This window comes from Chiloscyllium plagiosum, chromosome 30 (genome assembly GCF_004010195.1).
Source record: "Chiloscyllium plagiosum isolate BGI_BamShark_2017 chromosome 30, ASM401019v2, whole genome shotgun sequence".
NCBI lineage: Eukaryota > Metazoa > Chordata > Chondrichthyes > Orectolobiformes > Hemiscylliidae > Chiloscyllium > Chiloscyllium plagiosum.
This window is the reverse complement of record NC_057739.1, coordinates 35,903,687-35,928,724: the sequence shown is the minus strand read 5'-3', so window position 1 is coordinate 35,928,724 and position 25,038 is coordinate 35,903,687. Positions and strand designations below refer to the sequence as shown.

The 25,038-nt window shown below is 41.7% G+C and overlaps 1 protein-coding gene across 3 annotated transcripts in view; it reads left to right on the top strand.

Annotated features, from left to right (window-relative positions):
* Positions 1-125: 125 nt before the first annotated feature.
* phyhd1 (phytanoyl-CoA dioxygenase domain containing 1) overlaps positions 126-25,038 on the top strand; it is a 33,451-nt gene continuing 8,538 nt past the window's right edge. For 2 of the 3 annotated variants that reach the window (XM_043720368.1, XM_043720366.1), the window contains exons 1-7: positions 154-274; positions 503-572; positions 7,646-7,804; positions 15,971-16,046; positions 19,624-19,671; positions 20,375-20,430; positions 22,476-22,538. In XM_043720368.1, coding sequence (XP_043576303.1) covers positions 546-572; positions 7,646-7,804; positions 15,971-16,046; positions 19,624-19,671; positions 20,375-20,430; positions 22,476-22,538 — 429 coding nt within the window. In that variant the 5' untranslated portion in view covers positions 154-274; positions 503-545. Of the gene's footprint in view, positions 275-502; positions 573-7,645; positions 7,805-15,970; positions 16,047-19,623; positions 19,672-20,374; positions 20,431-22,475; positions 22,539-25,038 lie in introns of all 3 variants that reach the window. The other variant, XM_043720367.1, reaches the window with a different exon arrangement.

The following is a 25,038-nucleotide window of genomic DNA, read 5'->3' as shown; positions in this document are numbered from 1 at the left end:
CACAAATTTACAATCCCTTTGAAGGACATTGGTTGAAGCTAACAGCAGTTTAATCCTCTTGCTCAGCGTGATCTAGACTGAGTGTTGCAGATTGGCCCATTCCAAGGTCCAGGACTAAATGCTGAGGGAGGCACTAAAGCTTGGGGCAGCTGTCACCAAGGCTCAGTGGGGAAAGACCACTGTCTGAGATCTTCCTGCTGAAGTTAAATGGGGATCCGTTCAGTTTTCGAACTCTCCCGATGCCTTAAATATGTGTGAATATAATCTTGTACAAGTGAGTAATGCCTGTGATGCAATCAAACTCTAACGTTTGTCCCTTCATATGCTACTGTATAAGGACAGAACTGCTTCAGAGACTATATTTAATTTTTTTCTGAATGAAACATAGTTTTGGAATAAAACTTGATGTGGCAGGAAGTTTGTGAGAGTGACGTGTCAACTCCTTGCGGGGGGTGGAGTAGGTAAGCCGAACTTTGCCCTTTTCACCTTTTCTCTTTCTCAGTTTGGCTGCTCTGCTCCTGGAAGCGAACCGATTGGAAATAAACATGGGCAGCGTCGACCTCAGAGCAGCGGTGAGTGACATTCTGCCCGTCAAAAGGGATTCGCCAACTTTAGAAAGTACCTGGGAAGACCGTTTCACCTTCACGCTTTATTTTTGCATTGTTACCAGAAAATGTATCGAGTCTGTTTCAATGCCGCGGCTCGGACAGTGTGGCATATAACGCGAAGCTGGGAAATCCAGACAATAATATGACAAGATTTCAAGCAGATTTCAGGACGATGTTGGGAGAGGTCATCTTTCCAAAAAGTGATCTGATGCTGTCAGACTGAATATTTTCATGTTTTGGGGTCACTAGACCCCCGAGACGTTAACTCTGCGTTCTCTACGCAGATGCAGGCAGACCTGCTGAGCTTTTCCAGCAATATTTTCAGACCTTTTTTGTTTGTATTTCAGATTCCCAACATGCTCAGTGGTTTGCTTTTCTGTTACCATCACATTATGAAATGTATCACATTGAATCCACATTTGTCCTGGAGTTAAATTACATTCTAACAGATTAATTTTACGTTATTCTAGATTCAAACGATATAGTTAGATTGAGAGCACAGAATTTAGTTCCCATTTTATACGGGACTGCATCGCAAATCGTAACGTTGTGGTTTACAACCACCTTCAACCAGATTGCTGAATGGATCTTTTTTTTCATCCTCCTGAGCTCATAGAACCAGGTCTTGAGTCAGTTCGATTCACTCCACTGATAAGGAGCTGAAGGCGTTAGACATTGCAAAGGCAATGAACCCCAACGAAGTTCCGACAAAAGTACTGAAGGAACTGTGCTCCGCAACAAGCTGTACAGCTAGCTAAACTGTCCCAGAACAGTTACACCCAGCAATGTGGCATCACACCAGCATTGTGAATAGTTGCTCAGGAATGTCCTGTCCAATTCAAACAGGGCAACTTCAACCTGGCCAATTCCTACAGTTGTTCAGACTGCCATCAAGTGACACTTAGTAATAACCAGTCTGCAGATGTTCACAAAAAAACAGAAATTGCTGGCAAAAAATGCTGAAGAGTCACCACACTCGAAACACCAACTCTGCTTTCCTGCCACAGATGCTGCCAGACCTGTTGAGTTTTGCCAGCAATTTTCCTTTTAGTTTCAGATGTCCAGCATCCGCAGTTCTCTGTTTTATTTTCCAGTAGATGTTCCATTTGTTTTTCACCAGGGCCACTCTGCTCCTGACTTTATTACAGCCTTGGTCCAAAAATGGACAAAAGAGCTGAACTCATTTGGAGACTTGCGAGTGACTGCCCTAAACATTAAGACAGCATTTGACCAAATATGGTGTCAAGGAACCCTAGCAAAACTGGAGGCAATTGGAATCATAGGGAAATCGCTCCAATGGAGAGGTGACAATTCAGTTCTGAGACAATGATGCAGGTGTTCCTCACGCTAACGTCCTGGATGCATCCATCTTCAGCTGCTTCATCAGTGTCTTTTCCGCCATTATAAGATCAGAAACAAGATTTTCTCTGATGGTTGCACAATGTTCAGCACTATTTGCAACTCCTCTGGTACTGAAGCTGTCCGTGTCCATAAGCACACACTTTCAATAATATTCAGGTTTTGGGGGGGGGGGGGGGGATAATAGCAAGTACCACACAAGTGTCAGGCAATAGCCATCTCCAACAAGAAGTAATCTGAACACATCTTGTTGACTTCAAAAAGGATTAACATTACTGGATCCTCCACTATCAACATCCTGGGGTTACTATTGACCTGGTCCAGCCAAATAATTACTTCCCTTAGAAGTACAGATTAGAAGCCGGGAATTCTGTGGCAAACAACTCACTTGCTATCTCCACAAAGCCTGTTCACCATTTACTGGGGACAAGTCAGGATTGTGATGCTATGCTCTGCACTTCCCTGGATCAGTGCATTTCCAACAAGTCTCAGGAAGCTCAACACCATTCAAGCCAAAGCAGCCTGCTCTGATTAGCACTCCATCCAGCACATTCAGTATTCACACTCTGTATTACTGATGCGCAGTAGCAGTTGTTTGTACCATCTATCTCTCACAAAGGCTTATGTTTGCATTCCTTGTTCCAGTCTTACTTTGATGCCTTCCCACTTCTCTTTTTCCAGTACAGTGATGACATGATTGTGCTGCTTCCTCCTCTCATCCAGAATTGGAAAAAAATGATCAACTTTACTTCCAATTTCCATCCTTTCCTCACCTTCACCTGAATAATTTCTGACTCCTGCCTTCCCTTCCTTGACATCTCTTTTTCTATTTCCAGGGATAGGCTGGGCACTGATATCACTACAAACCTACCAACTTCTACAGTTACCTTGACTGTGTGTCCTCACACTCTGCTTACTGTATGGACTTTATTCTCCCAGTTTCTTCATCTCCGTCACATCTATTGTGATAATGCTACCTTCCACAGGCAAGTCTCTGAAATCTTCATCATGTTCCTCAACTAAGGATTGCCCATGGATGTGGTTGACAGAGCCCTCAGCCGTATCTGACCCATTTCCTGCACTTCTGCTCTCACCCCGTCCCTTCTGTCACACAGCACAGATAGAGTTCCCCTCTTCTCGGTTTCCACTCCACCAGCCTCTGCATCCAAAAGATAATTGGCTACGATTTCCACCACCTCCAGGGATATGCCACCATCAGACAATTATCCCCCTGCCCTCCCCTTCTCAACATTTCACAGAGAGCATTGCCTCTGCACTCCTTCTCTATTCCCAACACTTCCCCATGCCTCTACAACACTTGCCCATGCAGTTGCATTTACCTGTTTATCTCCCCACCCCTGACTATCCAAGGCCCAGCCACACTTTGCCAGTATAGCAGCAATTTACCTGCACTTCACTCAATCAAGTCTACTGTATTCGTTGCTCACAATGTGGTCTTCTCTACATTGGGAAGATAAAACACAGACTGGGTAACTGCTTTGCTGAAAACCTCCACTTTATCTGTAAAAATGACCCCAAGTTTTCAGTTGACTGCCACTTCAATACACTACCATGTTGCCATGCTAATATTTGTACCTCAGGCCTACTGCAGTGCTCCAGTGAGACTTAATGCGAACTGGCGGAACAACATCTCCATCTTCCACTTAGGTAGCTTATAGACCTCAGGACTCAACATTGAGTTTAATAATTTCAGAACATGAACACCCTTCTCCATGTTTAGTATTCACCCCCACACTCCCAGATCCTGTTCTGTAAGGGCTGCTCCCAGCACAGCCAACCATTTTCAACTATTCACAGTCCTAGTTATCACCAATTCAGCATTAACTTCTCCCTTGACTTATTGTCAGCAAACCCTTTCCCTGCATCCCTTCTGTCTTTCTCTTTCTCTCTCTCCCCTTCTCTCTCTCTATTTCTTTCTCTCTCTGGGCACCATCTCCATTTATCTGTCTCATTCTTTCACACTCTCCCCTCCCATCAAGAGCATCAAGACCCACCTTTTCCCAGCTGTTTTCAGTATAATGAATGATTCCTCGATGCTAAACATTAACTCTTCTTTCACTACACAGATGCTCCCAGGCCTGCTGAGTTTTCCTAGCAGTTTCTGTTTTTGTTACCGATCTGCAGCATCCCCAGTGCTTTGTTTTATGTCAGTCCAAAACCATTACCTGACTGCACCTTCCATGCCAACGCCCTTGCCCACCCAAAAGGGCAAGGGCAGCAGATGCATGGGAACATGCATCAAACCTGCATATTTCCCTCCAAAACCACGCACCATCCTCATATGGAACTATATCACTGTTCATTCAGGTTCACTTCCCATCTGCAAGAGATTATTGAATAAGAAGTTAGAGCAGAAACTGTAGTTAATTTTGTCTCCCTGCCCCTACCCATGATATTGCTGTTGCAAACTGTAGTTCACCTGCCACTGGTTCCACTGAAATCTGCAAACACGCTCATAGACTCATATAGCATGGAAACAGGCCCTTTGATCTAACTAGCCCATGTCGATCATGTTCTCAAGCTAAACTAGTTCCACTTGCCTGTGTTTGGCCTGCATCCCTCTGAACCTTTCGTATTCAGTACCTATTCAAATGTCTTTTAAATGTTGTAACTGTACCTGCATCCACCACTTTCTCTGGCAGTTATTTTAGCACGCAAACCACTCTGTATACAAAATTTGGCCTTCATGCTTTTTAAAACTTTCTCCTTTCAGTGTCAAATTTCAAAGCCAAGCTGCTATTAAAAAGGAAGAGGTGTTGTACATCTTAAAAAGTATTAAGATAGACAAGTCTGTGGATCATGATGGGATCTATCCCAGAATACTGAGGGAGGCAAGATAACAAATTGCTGGAGCATTGATAGACAGTTTTATATCCTCTTTGGCCACAGGTGAGATCCCAGAGAACTAGAGAATAGCCAATGTTGTCTCACTGTTTAACAAGGGTGACAGGGATAATCCAGGAAATTACAGGCCTGTGAGCCTGTCAGTGAGGGAAATTATTGGAAAAGATTCTCAGGGACAAGATCTATAAGCATTTGGAAGTAAATGGACTTATTAGCGATAAACAGTATTTTTTTTGTGGGGGATGTCATGCCTCACTAACTTGATTGAGTTTTTTAAGGAGGCGATGGAGATGATTGATGAGGGAAAATGGTTGATGTTGTCTGCATTGAACTTCACTAAAGCCTTTGACAAGGTCCCTCATGGCAGACTAGTACAAAAGGTAAAGCCACATGGTATCGGGGTGAGCTGGCAAGATGGATACAGAACTGGCTTAGTCATAGAGACAGAGGGTAGCGGTGGAAGGATATTTTTCAGAATGGAAGGCTGTGACTATGGGTGTTCCACAGGGATCAGTTCTGGAACCTCTGCTGTTCATGATCTACATAAATGATTTGGAGGAAAACATAGCTGTTCTAATTAGTAAGCTTGTGGACGATACAAAGATTGCTGGAGTTGTGGATAATGAGGAGGATTGTCAGAGGGTACAGCAGGATGTAGATCAGTTGGAGGCATGAGCAGAAAAATGGCAGATAGAGTTTTGGCAGACGGACAAATGTGAGGCGACGCATGGATAGAGTGGCAAGTATGAGGCTTTTTCCCAGGATGGAGCAATCAATTATTAGGGGATACAAGTTCAAGGTGTGAAGGGGAAAGTTTAGAAGATATATATGAGGCAAGTCTTTCACACAAAGGGTGGCGAGTGCCTGCAACGTCATAGAGTCATAGAGATGTACAGCACAGAAACAGACCCTTCGGTCCAATCCGTCCATGCCAACCAGATATCCCAACCCAATTTAGTCTCTCCTGCTAGCACCCGGCCCATATCTCTCCAAACATTTCCTATTCATATACCCATCCAGATACCTTTTAAATGTTGCAATTGTACCAGCCTCCACCTCTTCCTCTGGCAGCTCATTCCATACATGTACCACCCTCCGCATGAAAAAGCTTAGGTCTCTTTTATATCTTTCCCTTCTCACCCTATACATATGCCTTCTAGTTCTGGACTCCCCCACCCCAGGGAAGAGACTTTGTCTATTTATCCTATCCATGCCCCTCATGATTTTATAAACCTCTGTAAGGTCACCCCTCAGCTTCCAACACTCCAGATTGCTTATTAATTGAAAATTTTGATCTTAGCTTACTAACTTGATAGGGGATGTATTTGTCCCTTATATGGACTGTTTCTAAACTCTCAATCATATCAGATAAATTAATTGTCAAACAGCAGGAATAAAAAAGGTATTAAGAGAAAGAATTGGTACCCAGGCAAGAATTTTGGTGGACTTTCCAAGAAAGAGATATCAGTTAGCTGGTTAAAACTACAGCATGTGTGATTATGCAACATTTCTACCTCCTCCCACTGCTCTTCTGGTCTACCATACATTGTTCCCTCTTTCCACTACATCATCAGTGGCAAAATCTTCAACCTCTTGCTTCTGCCATTCTGGAATGCTTTGCCTAAAGCTTGCTAATATTCTCCACATTAAACTTCACCTAACCCTGATGCTCAATTCAGAGTATATGCACAAAAGGGTTGAATTTCAAATTTAATTTGAGAGAGAGCAACTGCTGTCCTCAACTTAAAAGGTGCTGCCAGAAGAGGTGGTGAAAGCAGACACAAAGCAGCATTTAACAAGCACCTGGGTGAATGCATGAATAGGAAGGGAATAGAGGGATACAAATACTGTAAGTGAAGACACTTTTAATATGGAAGGGCAAAATGTGTCAGCGTAGGCTTGAAGGGTCTCATTCCCGATGAAGGGCTCTTGCCCGAAACGTCGATTCTACTGCTGCTCGGATGCTGTCTGACCTGCTGTGCCTTTCCAGCACCACACTCTTGACTTGAAAGGCCAAAGGGCCTGTTCCTGTGCTACATTGCTTTTGTTTTTAAAAATACGTTCCCTAGTTTTGAACTCCTCACCCTAGGGAAAAGCCCCATGCTATTTAGCTTATCTGTACTCCTCATGATTTTATGAGCCTCGATAAGTCACCCCTCAACCTCCTCTGCTTTAGTAAAAAAATGTTCCAGCCTATTTTTATAACTCAAACATTCATTCCTGGCAACACTTTGGTAAATCTCCTCTGAAGTCTCTCCAATTTAATAACATCCTTTTAATGGATTTGACAAGGTGGAATTGGAAAGGATGTTTCCTCTTGTGTGTGCATCCAGAACAAGGAGGCACGGTTTTAAAATTGGTCACCCTTTTAGGACAGAGATGAGGATAATTTTTTTTAGAGGGTTCAACAACTTTGGGATTCTGCCTCAGTAAGCAGTGGAGGTGAGATCATTGAATATTTTTAAGGTAGACATCGGTAGATTCTTGTTAGGCCAAGGAATTAGAGATTATTGGGTGTAGATGTGAATGTGGAATTCAAAACACAAACAGATCAGCCGTAATCTTATTAAATGGCAGAGCAGATTTGAAGATCTGATTGGTATGCTTTGTGAGTGTCTCCCTCAGTACTGCATTGAGCTATAGGTAAGATAATGTGCTAAACACCGCTGAATTGTAACCTAACCAGGTTTGTACCTGTAACTATCTTACTGAAAAATGAGCAGGTTAAGCTGACCATTAGTAAAGAGGTTAATAAGAGCAAGTTCTGATCCAATTTGCCTGCTAAAGTTTGCTGTTTTTTCCTTCATCTTCAGCTCAGCAAAGATGGCTTTGTTAAAATTGAAGGATTTTTCACAGAAGATGAATGCGACTCCCTGAGAAAACGGATATTAGAGATTATTGATAAGATGGATATTTCCAAAGACCTTCACACTGAATTCACAACGCAAGCATCGAAACAACTTAAAGCACAGGTTGTGTGTGTGTCTTCGGATTGTATCTGCTGTACAACTTGTATTTTCAACTTTGCTCTCTTGGTTGCGAGAACTGTTGCCTTGTCTGTTTTCAAGTTATAGAGTCATAGAGATGTACAGCATGGAAACAGACTCTTCGGTCCAACTCATCCATGTCAGCCAGATATCCTAAATTAATCTAGTCCCATTTGCCAGCACCCACCCCACATCCCTCTAAACCTTTCCTATTGTTATAGCCATCCAGATGTCTTTTAAATGTTGTAATTGTACCAGCCTCCACCACTTCTTCTGGCAGCTCATTCCATACATGCACCACCCTCTGCATGAAAATGTTGCCCCTTAGGATCCTTTTAAATCTATCCCATCTCAACATAAACCTTTGCCCTCTAGTTTTGGATACTCCCACCCCAGGGAAAAGCCCTTGGTTATTATACTTGAAACCAAACAGCAGAGGCAGTCAACCGTGCAAGTTCACTTCTGGCTCAGACAGCTGTGCGGGTTTACTTCTCTGTTTCACCTCCCATATGGTCACTGCTTTGTCTCTCTTCCTGCTTTTTAAAGTGCTGCTGTTTTGATCTAATTTTTTTCCAAAGTTCCAAAACAATGCATCACTTTATCCAACAGTAAATACTGCTCCTAGAATTTGAGAAAATCAGCTTCAACATTGAAAATACCTTAAAAAAGGAGCAGCTCTTACAGACACAATATTCTCCTGTTCTCCATCTTGGATTACCTAGAATCCTAATTAAATGAGCAGAATGTGATGGAACACAACTCCACATCATCACTTTCTATTGAGGACTGGAGGTAAATGTAAAAGGAAAGGAAAAGAGGGCACTTAAATAACTCATTGGCGGAGGAGATTCCACAAATAGACCATAAGGCAATAGGAGCAGAAATTAGGCCATTCAGCCCATTGAGTCTGCTCCGCCATTCAATCATGGCTGATAAGTTTCTGAACCCCATTCTCCCGCTTTCTCCTCATAACCCTTGATAATCAAGAACCTATCTATCTCAGTCTTAAATATACTCAATAACCTGGCCTCCACACCCTTCTGTGGCAATCAATTCCATAGATTCACCACTCTCTGGCTGAAGAAGTTTCTCCTTATCTCCATTCTAAAAGGTCTTCCCTTTACTCTAAAGTTATGCCCTCAGGCCCTAGTCTCTCCTACCAATGGAAATATCTTCCCAACATCCACTCTGACTGGGCCATTCAGTATTCCGTATATTTCCATATGGAGAATCCTTGACTCTGGTGCAGCTCCCTCAGAGCCAGCTCTCAGAGTGAACAGGATGTCTAACATTCCTGTTTTTTTTTCTTTTACTTTTTTTCTCTTATTCTTTGTGTGTGAGCAGGTGTGAGACACAGTGAGAGACACAAGGTGCACAAATCTTTATTCAATTTCCACCACCAGGAAGAAAGGATACACCCGAGTGGCCAGTGACAAGCACTGCCCTTCACATCAAAGGGATACTCCTGTTTATTTTTTTTTTGTTTTTTTTCCCCAGCACCCATGGTGTGTGTGTGCAGGTGTGAGGCACAGTGAAAGACACAAAGTGCACGAATCTTTATTCAAATTCCACCACCAGGAAGATAGGAAAACACCCGGGCGGCCAGTGACAAACACTGCCCTTCACATCAAAGGGCAGTGTTGTGTGATCAAAACAGTGAAGGGGAGGGTGGGGACTAAATCAAAATGGAGTTGGAGGGAGGACACTTCTGTTCTTCCTTTTTTTTTCTGCTCTTTCTCCTGGTTATACTTTTTTTTAAATTTAACCCCCACACTACCACCTAAGTGCGGTAGTGCTTATTTTTTCCCCAGCACCCATGGTATGTGTGTGCAGGTGTGAGACACAGTGAAAGACACAAAGTGCACAAATCTTTATTCAAATTTCAGGACTTGATGGGCCGAATGGCCTTACTTCCACTCCTATGTCTTATGGTCTTATGGTCTAAATGTAGGGGTATGGGTGGGTTGCGCTTCGGCGGGTCGGTGTGGACTTGTTGGGCTGAAGGGCCTGTTTCCACACTGTAAGTAATCTAATCTAATCTTTATTCAAATTCCACCACCAGAAAGATAGGAAAACACCCGGGTGGCCAGTGACAAAAACTGACCTTCACATCAACGGGCAGTGCTGTGTGATCAAAACAGTGAAGGGGAGGGTAGGGACTAAATCAAAATAGAGTTGGAGGGAGAAATAATGCACTCCACATCTTCTGTTTTTTTTTCTTTTATTTGCCAAAATAAGGTGTTTTTTTTTTCTTTTTCCCCACACTACCACCTAAATGCGGTAGTGCTTATTTTATCCCCAGCACCCATGGTGTGTATGTGCAGGTGTGAGACACAGTGAAAGACACAAAGTGCACAAATCTTTATTCAAATTCACCAGGAAGATAGGAAAACACCCGGGTGGCCAGTGACAAACACTGCCCTTCACATCAAAGGGATCATCTGTTTTTATTTTTTTTCTTTTTTTTACTGCCCTTCACCTCAAAGGGCAAAGACTCCTATTTATTTATTTTTTATTTTTATTTTTTTTTCTATTTTTTTGACCCCCACACTACCACCTAAGTGCGGTAGTGCTTATTTTATCCCCAGCACCCATGGTGTGTGTGTATACGTGTGAAACACAGTGAAGGACACAAAGTGCACGAATTTTTTATTCAATTTCCACCACCAGGAAGATAGGAAAACACCCGGGTGGCCAGTGACAAACACTGCCCTTCACATCAAAAGGGCAGTGCTGTGTGATCAAAAACAGTGAAGGGGGACCATCCTGTTTTTTTTTCTCAGTGAAAGTCACAAAGTGCACGAATCTTTATTCAATTTCCACCACCAGGAAGATAGGAAACCACCCGGGTGGCCAGTGACAAACACTGCCCTTCACATCAAAGGGCAGTGCTGTGTGATCAAAACAGTGAAGGGGAGGGTAGGGACTAAATCAAAATGGAGTTGGAGGGAGGACACTTCTGTTCTTCCTTTTTTTTTCTGCCCTTTCTCCTGGTTATACTTTTTTTAAAATTTAACCCCCATACTACCACCTAAGTGCGGTAGTGCTTATTTTTCCCCCAGCACCCATGGTGTGTGTGTGCGCAGGTGTGAGACACAGTGAAAGACACAAAGTGCACCAATCTTTATTCAAATTCCACCACCAGGAAGATAGGAAAACACCCGGGTGGCCAGTGACAAACACTGCCCTTCACATCAAAGGGCAGTGCTGTGTGATCAAAACAGTGAGTGGGAGGGTGGGGACTAAATCAAAATAGAATTGGAGGGAGGACACTCCTGTTCTTTTTTTTTCTTTTTTTTTCTTTCCTCGACACTCCTGTTCTTTTTTTTTGTGAGACACAGTGAAAGAGACAAAGTGAACGAATCTTTATTCAAATGCCTTTTATTTTTATTTTTATTTTTATTTTTTTTCTCTCTTTTTTTTAGGAAGATAGGAAAACAGACATTCCTGTTTATTTTTCCCATTAACCCCCACACTACCACCTAAGTGCGGTAGTGCTTATTTTTTTTTCCCCAGCACCCATGGTGTGTGTGTGCGCAGGTGTGAGACACAGTGAAAGACACAAAGTGCATGAATCTTTATTCAATTTCCACCACCAGGAAGATAGGAAAACACCCGGGTGGCCAGTGACAAACACTGCCCTTCACATCAAAGGGCAGTGCTGTGTGATCAAAACAGTGAGGGGGAGGGTGGGGACTAAATCAAAATAGAGTTGGAGGGAGGACACTCCTGTTCTTTTTTTTTGAGGGGGAGGATAGGGGGTCCCTGTTTATTTATTTATTTTTTTTATTTAACCCCCACACTCACCACCTAAGTGCAGTAGTGCTTATTTTTTTTCACCAGCACCCATGGTGTGTGTGTGCAGGTGTGAGACACAGTGGAAGACACAAAGTGCACAAATCTTTATTCAAATTCCACCACCAGGAAGATAGGAAAACACCCGGGTGGCCAGTGACAAACACTGCCCTTCACATCAAAGGGCAGTGCTGTGTGATCAAAACAGTGAGTGGGAGGGTGGGGACTAAATCAAAATAGAATTGGAGGGAGGACACTCCTGTTCTTTTTTTTTCTTTTTGTTTTCTTTCCTCGACACTCCTGTTCTTATCTGTCAGCCATGGCTCTCTGATTGGACCAGATTAACAGCCCCAATCAGGGAATTCATATTCTACGAGGACCAGCTGCCCTTTTGAGTGTGAGGACATAGGCCATTTTTATTTGTAGCTTCTCCTGGGGTGCTTTAGCACCTGGTCAGATTCCTTCAACTCTGCCTCTGATATGTGCGGTGTGTAATGCACAGTAGCTCGCCTCTTGTGCCTGGAGAATCTAGGAAGAAATTCATTCCCTTTAGGTGGTAAAGGCATTGAGGTGGTGACATTTGCCATGTCCATCTCAGATTCCAAGGTATCTTCAACTCTTGATGGAGAGGGAGAACCCATGGTTTCTGGAACAGTTGGAAATGCTGTTGAGGAGCTGGGCACGTTTTGCTCCCTCACTGTTTGTGAGGTTGCAGCTTTTCTATGGTCCACATGTTTGTTCAGGATTGTCACATCGACCCATACTTTATACATCACTGCACCTGATCTCACATCGAACATGCTTCTTATCCATGCAGGGCCATTCCTATAGTTCCTACACCAAACTTCATTCGCTGAAGTAAACAATCTCTCTTGCTTATCAGAGTCTTATATCCAGCATCGGCATTTCTGATGCCATTATTGGCACTCCTGACGCTGCATTCAATTCGGACACCAGACATAACTTCACACCAGCATCTTCATTTTGGAAACCCTTAGATGATCCTGGTGAAGTTCAGCCAGTATCTGGCGGTGACCTTTGCTTGGGACAATCACTCATGATTCCCATAATAATATGCCGTCCTCTACCATAAGCTGGTCTCTCAAGGTTGAAAGATGTTTCAGTTCTGGTTCTGAAACCCCTTTGGTTTTCCGCCATGACCACCAGCTGTTTCAGCTTTGCCAGAACCAAATCTTTCTGCATCCAAAGTCAGATATTGTCAGCTGTGACTGGAAGTGTGTCCAGAAAACTTAAAACCATTATGGATTCTTCCAGTGGTCATACCATTGGTGGTCTATGTGCCAGTGGGAGGCAGCTCAATGCATCCGCATTTGCTACTTGGCCTTCTGGATGGTGTTCCAATCTGTAATTAGTGTGAGAGCCCACTGCTGAATTCAACCTGAAGCTGTGGGTGACACTGTTTTGACTTCTTTAAGTAGATCTTAAAGGAGTTTGTGATCCATTATTATTACAAATATACATCCATAAAGATTTGGTGGAACTTTCTGACTCCAAATATAACTGCCAAACCTTCGTTCGGTATCTGGGTGTATATCCTGGATGCATATGCTATTGGATGTTCCTCTCCATTGGGCCACCTATGGGCTAATACTACCCCGATGCTGTATGGGGAGGCATCGCATGTTGATAACAGATCTTGCTTGGGATCCTAGTGTGCTACACCTTTAGAGGTGATAGCTGTTTCTCCACTTCCCTGAAAGTTATAGCTTGGCTATGCAACCATTTCCAAAACTGACTCTTTTTTTAAGAGCTGATGCAAAGGTGTCAGGGTGCAGGCCAGATTATGTATAAACTTTCCATAATAATTCAAGAGGCCAAGGAAAAACCTAAGCTCCGGTACAGATGTGGAAGCTGGGACTGCTTTGATTGCCCTCACTTTAACTTTCAACAAATGAAACACCTAGGGTGACTGGAACACACATTTTTCCTTCCTAAGGCATACGCCTGCTTGGGAGAAATATCTAAGGACTATGTCCAAGTTCTCTAAGTGCTCCTTATTGGTGGTCCTTATTAGCAAATCATCTAGATAAGTGGCAACCTGGGGTAAACCTTGTAAAATGTTCTCTATCATCTGCTGAAAAATTGGACAGGCTGATGATATTCCATACGGCAGTCTCGTTTATTGGTACAAACCCTAATGGGTATTAATTATAGCGTACTTCTGGGAATTGTCATCTAATTGCAATTGCAAGTACAAATGGCTCATGTCCAGCTTCTTGAAGGAGAGCAAACTGAACTGGTTTTATAATTCCTTTGCTTCCTAGCCTTTCGATTTCTGTCTCTACTTTTGACCATAAGGCAAGTGGCAGTCGGAGGGCCTTGCAGAATTGTGGAATTGCTACCTGGTCAACATGTAAGGTGGCCTTGGTTCCTTTGGGAATCCCTAGATCTTTCTGAAAAATGTCCGGGTGGTTAATTAGGGTATCACTCAGGCAGCCATTTTCTAATTGAAAAATGTCAATCCAATCTAGGTGAATCTTCTCAACCAATTTTGCCCCATCAAACTTGGGCCCGGGCCTTTTACACAGTCAGTAACTGAACCAGTTGCTTCTCATAAGAGACCGGAACTGAAGTTGTACCATTAATGTGCCAAGGATCTCTGGTGTAGGTTCTCAGTCTAACCAAGATCTTGCTTAAACTTAAGGGTTGGAGACCAGAGCGAATTTTGTTAAAGACCTCCATTAGAACTGGGTGACTATTTAACAGACATTTATTTTGACTGGTTCTGATTTGGATTTTGCTAAGCAATTTAACTGTTCTAAACCAGATGTAGGTGGACTTTGCAGGGTGTGCACACCTGGATACTGGCCTATGAGTTCTCTTACTCCATTTAGGTTAGTGGGACTATTTTGCTGTCTTTTGAGTCTGCATACCAGCAGCAACCGCAATGGCTTGCTCGCCTGGATCCTGAAAAAAATGTTAACCATTTGACCATGGCTTGGCTTTGTTTTGGGGTTTTGCTGTGGGCTGACCTAGAGTCCGTCTGTTCAGAAATGTCCTGAGTCAGGGACATTAGGGACATTTAAGCGACTCTTGGATCAGCACATGGAAGTTAGTACAATGAAGGGTATGTAGTCTGATCTTAGAGTAGGATAAAAGGCTGGCACAACATCAAGGGCCGAAGCACTGTATTGTACTGTTCTATGTTCATGCTACGCAATTGCCTTCACTCAGGTGTTGTTTCCCAGGCTCAGACTGGCGAAGGTATCCACTGCCATCCAAACATCCTGAAACTCATATGCTCCATTTGCCACATTTTCCAATGATAAAGCCAGTTATAGTTTCTGTTTGAAGTCCAGTTGGGCTTCAGCTATTAGGGGCTTTTGTATGGTTACATTATTAATTCCATATACCAAACAGTCTCTCAGCATCTCACGAAAGGTTAAACCAAAGGCACATGCCTTTGCCAGCCATCTTAATCTAGTCAAAACTCCCAAACTAGTTTCCCCGGTTCTCAGAATGCCAAATAAAACCAATAGCGTCTCAGAATTGGAGGAGGCTTGGAGTCATAATAGTCCTTAGCTAAATCTGTCAACTCTTGAAAGGTTTTAGTATCTAGTGCCTCCTAATAACCAATAAAGCTGCGGGTTCACAAGCTGTAAGAAGAATTAATTGTTGCTTTTCATCTGCCCAATGTCATTTGGCCAAAAATAAATGTATTCGCTCTGAACTCCAACTCTTAAGTTTGAGCAAGACCTTAGCTAGACTGAGAACCTATATCAGGAAATCTTTCCAGATCAAGGGTACAACTTCAGTTCCGGTCTCTTATGAGTAGCAACTGGTTCAATTACTGTCGTAAAACGCTGAGGCCCAGTCTTGATGGGGCAAGTCTTCAATGGCAGGATCAAATGAGTCAAGTTTCCCAAATTACAGCAAGATACCAGAAATGCTTACCCCAACACAAAGATGACTGTTGCAAGCGAATTTTTTCAGGAGTGTGTTTATCTCTCGTTGCCACTGAAATAATTCCACAGAGGCTGTTATCCCATCATCAAGTCACTGTTTATTGACACATGGAAAGTCCTTGACACTGATCCAGCTCCCTCAGAGCCAGCTGTCAGAGTGGACTGAACCTCTGACACTCCTGTTTATCACTGTAAATCAGGGCTCCCCGATTGGACCAGATTAACAGCCATAATCAGGGAACTCATATTCTATGAGGCCTACCTGGCTGACCTCGTTATAATCATTAATTTTTTTCTTACTCTCGTGTACTCCTGCTTGGCCTCAAAAAATACATGTGAGCAAGTGTGTTGGGATTGGATAGTGGATCATTCATAAGAATTTCTGCTTTGTTGGGCACTTGGTATTAATTGTTGCAACATTTTATTTTAGGGGAGCAAAGATTACTTCCTGACTAGCGGGGACAAAGTTCGATTCTTTTTTGAAGAAGGAGTGTTTGATAGCAAAGGTAAAGCTGAATGCCATTTGTGTTTCAGGTTAATTCATAAGAGAAAAAAATAGCATGTATTTGATTTGCATATTGAAACAAATCACATAACACTAAGCCGCAGTGCCACTTATAATGTTCCCAGGCATATTGGCCATCAGTAACATCCTGGAAATGGTTGTGAAATGTGTGGCCAGTTCATTTATTTTTAAGTTTTATCTGCTAAGAGTAAGATGTAACTAACTTGCAACACTGTTTTAATCCTGAGATTCTTTTATCAATGAACATCAAGATTATCTGCTGGGGAGACCTCCCTGTGCACTGGTCAATATTTATCCACTCACCACCACCACAACTAAATTAAGTGATCTGATTATTTTTCTCCATTGTGTCATGTGAAAAGCATGTGCCACGATGTTAAGAGGGGAGGGAGCTGTTCAAGTCATGAATGGTTTTAATAGAGTAAATAAAGAGAAGTCCTTTCCAGTGGTCGAAGGGTTGGTGCTGAGGACACAAACTTAAGCTGCACAGCAAAAGTACTGGACGCGGCATGAGGAAGCACATCTATATATGCAAGCTGCTATTGTGTGGATTGCACCACTAAAAGGATGCTGGAAGAAGATTCAAGTTCATGCCTTTGATAATTTATACTGTATCTCAGTATTTTAGAGTGAAAAAACTACCTCCTTTCTTTAAGATGTGTTTTATCCCCGTTTTTATTTCTGTAGATGAGGAGTTGGCAGATTTTCTCCTTACCTCAACCTGACATTCTGTAACCACTGCCTCGAATGTGATGAGGTCTGTACAGCAATGGCTCTTTCCCACTCTCATGGCCTCTACTTGGTAACTCTCTGAGGTGTAGGGCTGAGGTTAGGAATACAGCAAACCATAGCTGCCAACTCTTGTCAGTACAGTCTGGTGTGCCATGCATTGGATTTACAATGTGCCAGTATACGCATCTGTTGTTTATGTCTCTGGCTTCAGGAAAAGAAAGGAAACGTTTTACAAAGATTTATTTTGGAATATCATCCGAAAAACACTGCTGACCCCAGTACTTTACTTATGTAGTCATTTTTCATATCTCTGCTTTGACAGTAAATAATGCCCTGATGTTTAATGATGAGGATTTATAACAGCTATCTGTCATCTTTTGATTCATCTGTTCACAGTATAATGTATATTTAATGTCAAAAAGAAGTCACTGCAATGTGATCACTTTAAGTGGAGAGTTAGCACATGTCTTTTAATTTTTTGCCTTCCTAATATGTGGAATGAAGGTTATTTGTTAGCCCAGGCTAACAGCATGAGTAATGCCTAAACTTGGGATTTTGTGCATGTCCCAGTGAGGATCGAAAATTTGAATTTAGGCAACAAGTATATGTAGATTTTTATTAACCACAAAATGTCTTTTAAATTTAAAAGAATACTATAAAATGACTGAGAATAGTGATTGAACCCTGTGAACTTGTGCTGCTGATTTGCAGAATTAAGCTGAAATTCTAACATAAGAGGACAATAGAGTTTTCATAAAATGGATAGTGACACATTAATTGACCATTCGAACTAACCTTGAACTCCTACCATAGCATGACAATTTACATAACTAAGATTTCTTTTCCAAGAAATTACCATTGGATTAGCCTGTTGTCAATCATGTCACCATATTACAGCTGATTGGACTTTTCTTGTAATTTAGAACTCTTTCCCAGGAATTATCATTGGATTAACTTGCTGTAAATCATGTCACCTTATTATATGTGATTGGTCTTTCTTGTAATTAAGGCTGTACTATTTCTTAAAAAACATATAAATAATGTGTGATTTTCAAATGTAATTGCGCAACTTCACCATGGAACACAGAAGTTTTAACCGGTGTCTAACTGGGTTTTGCTAGGGACCCAATGGGATCAGAAGTTTGGGGTGTAAGGCTGCCTGCTTGGCAGCTGCATCAAATTGCCAACTATTTTAGAAACAGTATCAGTTTCATCAGCATGAGCCGAACATCTTGATAACTGTCAGAGTGATTGAACAAAATAGCATTACTATAACGCTGCCCCCCTTGGGGTTAAAAATCTTCAGTGTTCTCACAAGGCTCCAAAATCGTGGATCATATTAAAAGCACAATGAAGAGTCAGTGTATATTAGTAGATTTTCCTTTTGATAGGATGAAAGCATGTCGATTCCCAACATAAGCTCCGAGGTAACATTAAAGACACATTACTCCCCATTGGCCACATTTCAACAGTTAAAGCAAGGGCTAGGCATTTGCCCCTGGAGTTTTTGATGTCTTGTTGCCAGTCTCAAAAGGTGAAATGCTGGGGTCTGTCTGACCCCATTTTCAGGATCCCCTCAGGAAAAGATTGTCCAGCAGTGGTCATCGGGTGGGTACATGAGGTAGGTTCAGTCCTCCGTGGGTATCCTGGTTCAGGGCTGGCAGACAGCATTTGGGATCGCGAGGGAACTGGATTTAATTGGTTTTACCTGTAACTTGCATCGTGGTTCAGTCCGGTTCTGGCCATCCCAAAATAAAACCACTGCTCACCTCATTTGTGACTGGAAATTCCTGGACTGGTTTGTACTGTGGCCTGGATCCTGACAGTGACTCCATGGTGGAAAACATTGCAAAAACATAGGGTTAAATAAAGGTAACTGAACTTCTTGATTATTGTTCAATTGTTTGTCACTTCCATCAGACAGATAGGCACATCTTTCAGTATTGTAACACAAGAGCTGAAAAATGTGTTGCTGGAAAAGTGCAGCAGGTCAGGCAGCATCCAAGGAGAGGGAGAATCAACGTTTCGGGCATAAGCCCTTCTTCAGGAATGAGGAAGGTGTGCCAAGCAGGCTAAGATAAAAGGTAGGGAGGAGGGACTTGGGGGAGGGGCGTTGGGGCTCTGAACCCTCAGTATCTTCTCTAGCAGGTTCCCCAGCCCTGTCATCAGTCTCACCAGTCTATTATTGACTGGATTATCCCGCCTCGGAACCCTCCAACCACAAGGGATGAATGCAGATTTATCCCGCTTCCTCATTTCCCCTCCCACCACCTTATCTCAGTCCCAACCCTCAGACTCATAAGCGCCTTCTTGACCTGCAACCTTCTTCCCGACCTCTCCGCCCCACCCCCTCTCCGCCCTATCACCCTCACCTTAACCTCCTTCCACCTATCGCACTCGCAACGCCCCTCCCCCAAGTCCCTCCTCCCTACCTTTTATCTTAGCCTGCTTGGCACACCTTCCTCCTGCGCTTTTCCAGCAACACATTTTTCAGCTCTGATCGCCAGCATCTGCAGTCCTCACTTTCTCCGTATTGTAACACAAGCTATTCATATTCAATCTACTCCCAGAACTTTACTGCATTAATTCATTGTTAATTAAAGAATGGAAAGCTACCTTTCTGGCTAGTTGAAGAAATTCTGCATATGATTGGGGGATAGGGATAGATATACATAGCAGATGAAACTCCCAAAAGCTGGAGAGGTGACTGTGAAGTTTATTTTCCCAACTGAGAAATTGGCAAGTCAAAAATCCTTTGACAGAAAGATGTCTTACTCAGCCAGTGGTCAGAAATCTACTAATTTTAATTTTCTTCTTCATTTTAGGTGATTTTCTTGTCCCAAAGGAGAAATCTTTAAATAAAATTGGCCATGGTAAGGTCACAGCTGTATACTTTTGGGTAATGGAAAGAAGTGATTCCTTTTTTTCATTTTGAATGAAGACATGCAAGAACATCCTGTTGAAGGGAATAACAGCATTCAATGAAAGATTTCGTGAACTTATTAGATTGCAGAGATCCAGCAAAACACTCATAAACTAGATGGAAGTGCTCAGTGAAAAGCTTTCCTGTCTGCTCAGCCAGGCTGGTTTTTAACTAGCTCATTCAGCTCCCTATTTATCTTTAAGCAATTGTGAGGGAATGGTTGATTGTTTTGCCAATCTTTAAACCAGGCAAACTGAGACCAATTTATGTAATCACACTACAGCAAAATTGAAATAGGATGCATTCAGTTTTTTTTTTGTTATTGTAGTAATATGTGTTCCTTATTTTGAACATATTTCTTTCAAACCAGTTAGAAATATCATATAGGAAATGTTAGAATATTTTCCCAAATAACACACTCCTTTACTGTTTTATAATTCTGGCAAGATTCTCTGTTTTCCATGATTTTTTGATAAAAATAGCTTCATATACTACCTTATGTCAGCTGGGTCTCTGTGCTCTAATGAAAAGAAATTGAATTGATGGCACAACAAAGCTTAGACTATGCTCTAAATGATCCCTAATTCCCATGTTTCACCTTAAACAAGATGGCTTCCACAGACACTCACTCGTAATGTGATTCTTATCCACAGCTCTTCATGCCTTGGAGCCTATTTTCAAAAATCTCACCCATTCACTCAAAGTGCAGGTGGGTCTTTCTTGAGTCTACCATTAATGTAGTATCTTGCAATTGCTAGCAAGCAGGACTTGTGTAACAGTGAAGCCTGATGTAGACTATTGTCAAGTCACTGAAATGTTTTCCATTATTTTAAGTTAGCTGGAAACTAGGTAGAAATAAATAACAATGTTTGTTGAATCCAATTTTAGGAACACTTTACCAGTCTCAACCCAATGAATAGTTTTGATTCAGGTTTAGAAAGGTAGGAACTCAAGAAGGCCATTCAATCAGAGCCATTCAGTACCACCACCCAAATCCCATGATCCTTCAAGCCACAAGAGCTATATCTACTCCCTTATTGAAAATGCCTAATGTTTTGGCCTAAATCATTTTGTAATGAATTCCAAAGGCTCACCATTCTCTGGGTGAAGAAATTTCTCCTCAGCTCATTCCTAAAAGGTTTACCTTTTATCTTTAAACTATGACGCCTTTAACTAAGTCTCCCCCACCATCATGATCATTCTTTCTGCATATAACCTGCCAGTTCTGTTAGAATTTTTTGTTTTCTCTGAAATCCCCCCCTCATTCTTCTAAGCTCCATTGAGTACAATCTGATCTAACTCAATCTCTCTGAGATGATGCCTACCATCTCATAAATCAATTTGGTAAATTTTTGCTGCACTCCTTCTGTAGCAAGAACATCCTTCCTCAGATAAGGAGACCAAACCTGCACATGTTATTCCAGGTGTGGCCTCACCGATGCCTTGTATAGTCACAGAAAGACACCCTTGTTCCTGTACTTGAATCCTCTTGCTTTGAAGGCTGACATACAGTTTGCCTCCTTGACTGTGTTTTAAGTATGCAACCCTGTATTCTGCACTTATGCCCTGTGGTCCTAAACTCTCCCACAAGTGGAAACAAATTTTCCGCACCTACCTTTTTGAGTCCCCTATGAATCTTGAACATAGAATGCCTTTGTTCTTCTGCATGCCAATGGTTATGGGTGCAACCTACTCAACCCCATCTCATAAGACAGTCTCCCTACACCCAATATCAGCCTAGTGAATCTTCACTGGACTGCCTCTAATGCCAGTATATCTTTACTTAGATAATGAGCCTAAAACTGTCCTCAATATTCCAGCTGAGGTTTGTGTAGTTCCTTGCATAGCTTTAACAAAACTTCACTATTTTTATACTCTATTCCCTTTTGAAATAAAGACCAACATTCCACTCACCTTCCCTTATACCTTCTAAACTTGGATGCTAGGTTTTTGTGATTCATCCATTGCACTTAAATAGTTCAGCAGTTTTTGCCACCACTGCAAACCTGTGCTTCAACCTGTGAATTGGTAATTGCATCGAAGATTCCTGAACCCTTTGTCCTATTGCCAATTTAACTGCCATTTACTATTTGTCTGTCTGTGCACGAAGAAATTTAAGATTTTTCAAGCCTTTAATCAGTCCTCTGCTCCCAGTGATCAGTCTCAAGTCTTGAAAATCTTCTTTGTGCCTTTGTTGTATTCCTTTTAGCCACATTTGTTCTTCCATAGCGGAGAAAGGACAAACTAACAAAGACTCTCTGCTGTTCTCATCTATGAACTTTCATTTTTGACTCACAGACAGGGTGTGGGCACCAGTGACCTGATGTCAGCATTTATTGCCCAGAGGTCAGCTATGAGTTAGTCTGTGTCTGAAATCACAGGTGGACCAGACCAGATAGGGATGGCAGATTTCCTTCTGTAAAGGGGTCATGAACCAGATGGGTTTTCCAACAACAAACAATGATTTCATCTTAATTCCAGATTTAAAAAATTTAATTCAAATTCTACCATTGGTCATGGCAGGGTATGAGCCTGGATCCCCAGAACATGACCTGGGTCTTTGGATAAACAAGGCAGTAATAATACCACTAGACCATGGCCTCCCCATTTTACTTGAGTTTAGATTTAACATATATTTGAGAACAGGTAGCTTGGCTGCTCTCATTGCTCGGAGAATTGTTTGGATCTGACAGAATTAAAGAAAGACTGAAACATTTGCATCCATTGAAATGAATCTGTGTTTCTGTGTGACAGGAGATAGCCCGGAAGTTGGATCTAAAGAAACCTGTCATTGTGCAAAGCATGTATATTTTCAAGGTATGTGAGGAGGTTATTTCTCTGCTCCCACCATTGGTCAAATGGTAGAGCTAGAAGCTGAAATATTAGTCTTTTTGATAGCCACTATAAATCAAGCAGAGCTAATATGTTTTATGAAAGGGAAATTGCGTTTACAAGTTTTATTAGAATTGTTTGAGGGCAAATCGAGCAGGGCACATGAAGGTGTCAAAAAACGGCATCCAAACATCGAAACGACGAACAAGAGAAGGCCACACAGCCCTTCGAGGCTGCTCCACAGTTCAATGAGATCATGGCTGATCTGACTTTAACCTCAATTCAAATGCCTGCATATCCCCGATAATCTTTCACCCCTTTGGTAATCAAGAATCTATCTACCTCTGCCTTAAAAATATTTAAAGATTCTGCATCCATTGCCTTTTGAGAAAGGGAATTCCAAACACACTCAGTCCTCTGAGAGAAATAAATGTTTCCTCATCTCTGTTTTAGATGAGCGACCCCTTGTTTTTAAACGATGATCCCTAATTCTAGATTTTCCACAAGAGGAAGATCCTTTTAACATCCACATGGTCAATTCCTCTCAGGACCTTACATTTTTCAATTAAATCCCCTTTGACTCTTCTACACTCTAGATGATATAGCACTGGCCTGTCCAGTCTTTCTGCTCATTCCAGGTAAAGATTTTGATAAAGTGTCACATAAAAGGCTACTATACAAGATTAAGAGCTTAGAAGAATGAAGGGTGATCTTATTAAAACATACAAGATTTGGAGGGGGTTGACAAGGTAGACAGTGAGAGGATGTTTGCCCTTGTGGGAGGATCTGGAACTAGGGGTTTCACAATAAGGCCTGTCCCATTTAGGACATGGATGAGAAGGAATTTATTCTTTATGAGCAGTGGAGCTTAGATTATTGAATATATTCAAGGCTGAATTAAACAAATGTTTGTTCTACAAGAGTTATAGAGCAGGTTGCAGAGTAGAATTAAGGCCACAGATATATCAAATGTGATATTCTTGAATGGCAGAGAAACACTTGGTGCCAAATGGCTTACCTCTGCTTCAATTTCTTATGTGATCACCTCTGATCAGATCTTAATCTTCTTTGCATCAAGAAAACTGCCCAGCTTCTCTAATCTTTCCATGTAAATGAAATTTTTTATCCTTGGGACTCTTCTCATGAATATTTTCTGCACCCATTCCAATGCCTTCTCAAGTTTCCTAAATGGGTGCCTAAAATTGGACACAATAGTCCAGTTGACATCAAACCAGTTTTAAAGTATTTCAACCAGAACAATGATGGGGGCACTACAATTGATTTTCCCATCAATTTCCCTGGATGATAGAGTGGAAAACTAACTAACTATATATCTGATTGCAACTGGGGGTTTCCATATGAACATCAGAGGAGGACAAGGCCAGGGTCAACACATTTGCTACCCCACAATCAGACGTCCTGCTGACACTTGCTTTCTAGACTCATGTGAATAATGGTCAGTTCTGTGACATAGTGGAGGACACCTGATGTTGGTACCTTTCTCAGGAGAAGTGCCACAGTTTCAGGAGAAATGAGAAGAAATTTGCTGAAGAAAAATCATCTTGTAATGTAGTGGTGGGAGTAAGAGTTCCTCTGCTCCCCAGTGGAGTGACCGAATCATCATGCTGTCACACGATCAGATCTTAATCTTCTTTGCATCAAGAAAACTGCCCAGCTTCTCTAATCTTTCCATGTAAATGAAATTTTTTATCCTTGGGACTCTTCTCATGAATTATGCTTTATGCAAAATATCTGTACACACTTCTGAAGCACACAGGATGACAATAATGGGGACGATAATAAATGTTCATGTATCTCCTTTAGGAAGTTCCTCAAGCGGTTTCCTCAAATATTATTCATTTTTGCTGGCAAGCTCAGCATTTGTCTAATTACCATCGAGAAGGTGGAACTGAGCAGCCTTCTTGAACCATTATAATTTATGTCCTGTGCTTTTTTTTTTACAGTGACTTGATTAAATGAGTGACTTGCAGTGTCTGGTTAAGAGTCAACTGCATTGTTATGGATCTGGAGTCATGTGTAGGCCAAGTCATCTAAGAATAGTGTATTTCTGTCCTAAAGATTTTTAGTGAGCCAAGTGGAATCTTAACAATAGCACAATTATTCATGTTCATTATTAATGATATTGGAATTTTATTCCAGATTTATTAATCAATTGAATTTTACATTTTCCAACTTTCTGTGCTGGAATTTGAACTTGTGACAGAGCTTTTTTCCAGGCTTATGGAATACATGCCTATTAACATTACCACTATGTCCCTCTAATTATTGAAATGCAAATGGACCTCCTAATGAAACAAAAACATGGAACTCTTCAATAAATAGTGGGGGGGAATATAGGTTTGATCTGAGAGAATGAACAAGGAGGATTGAATAGTCTTCTATCTATGTTACATTTATTATTGGGTGTTTCTATAGAGCAATTGCTATTAGGTACTTGCCTCTATTTTTAATAATTTATTAACTC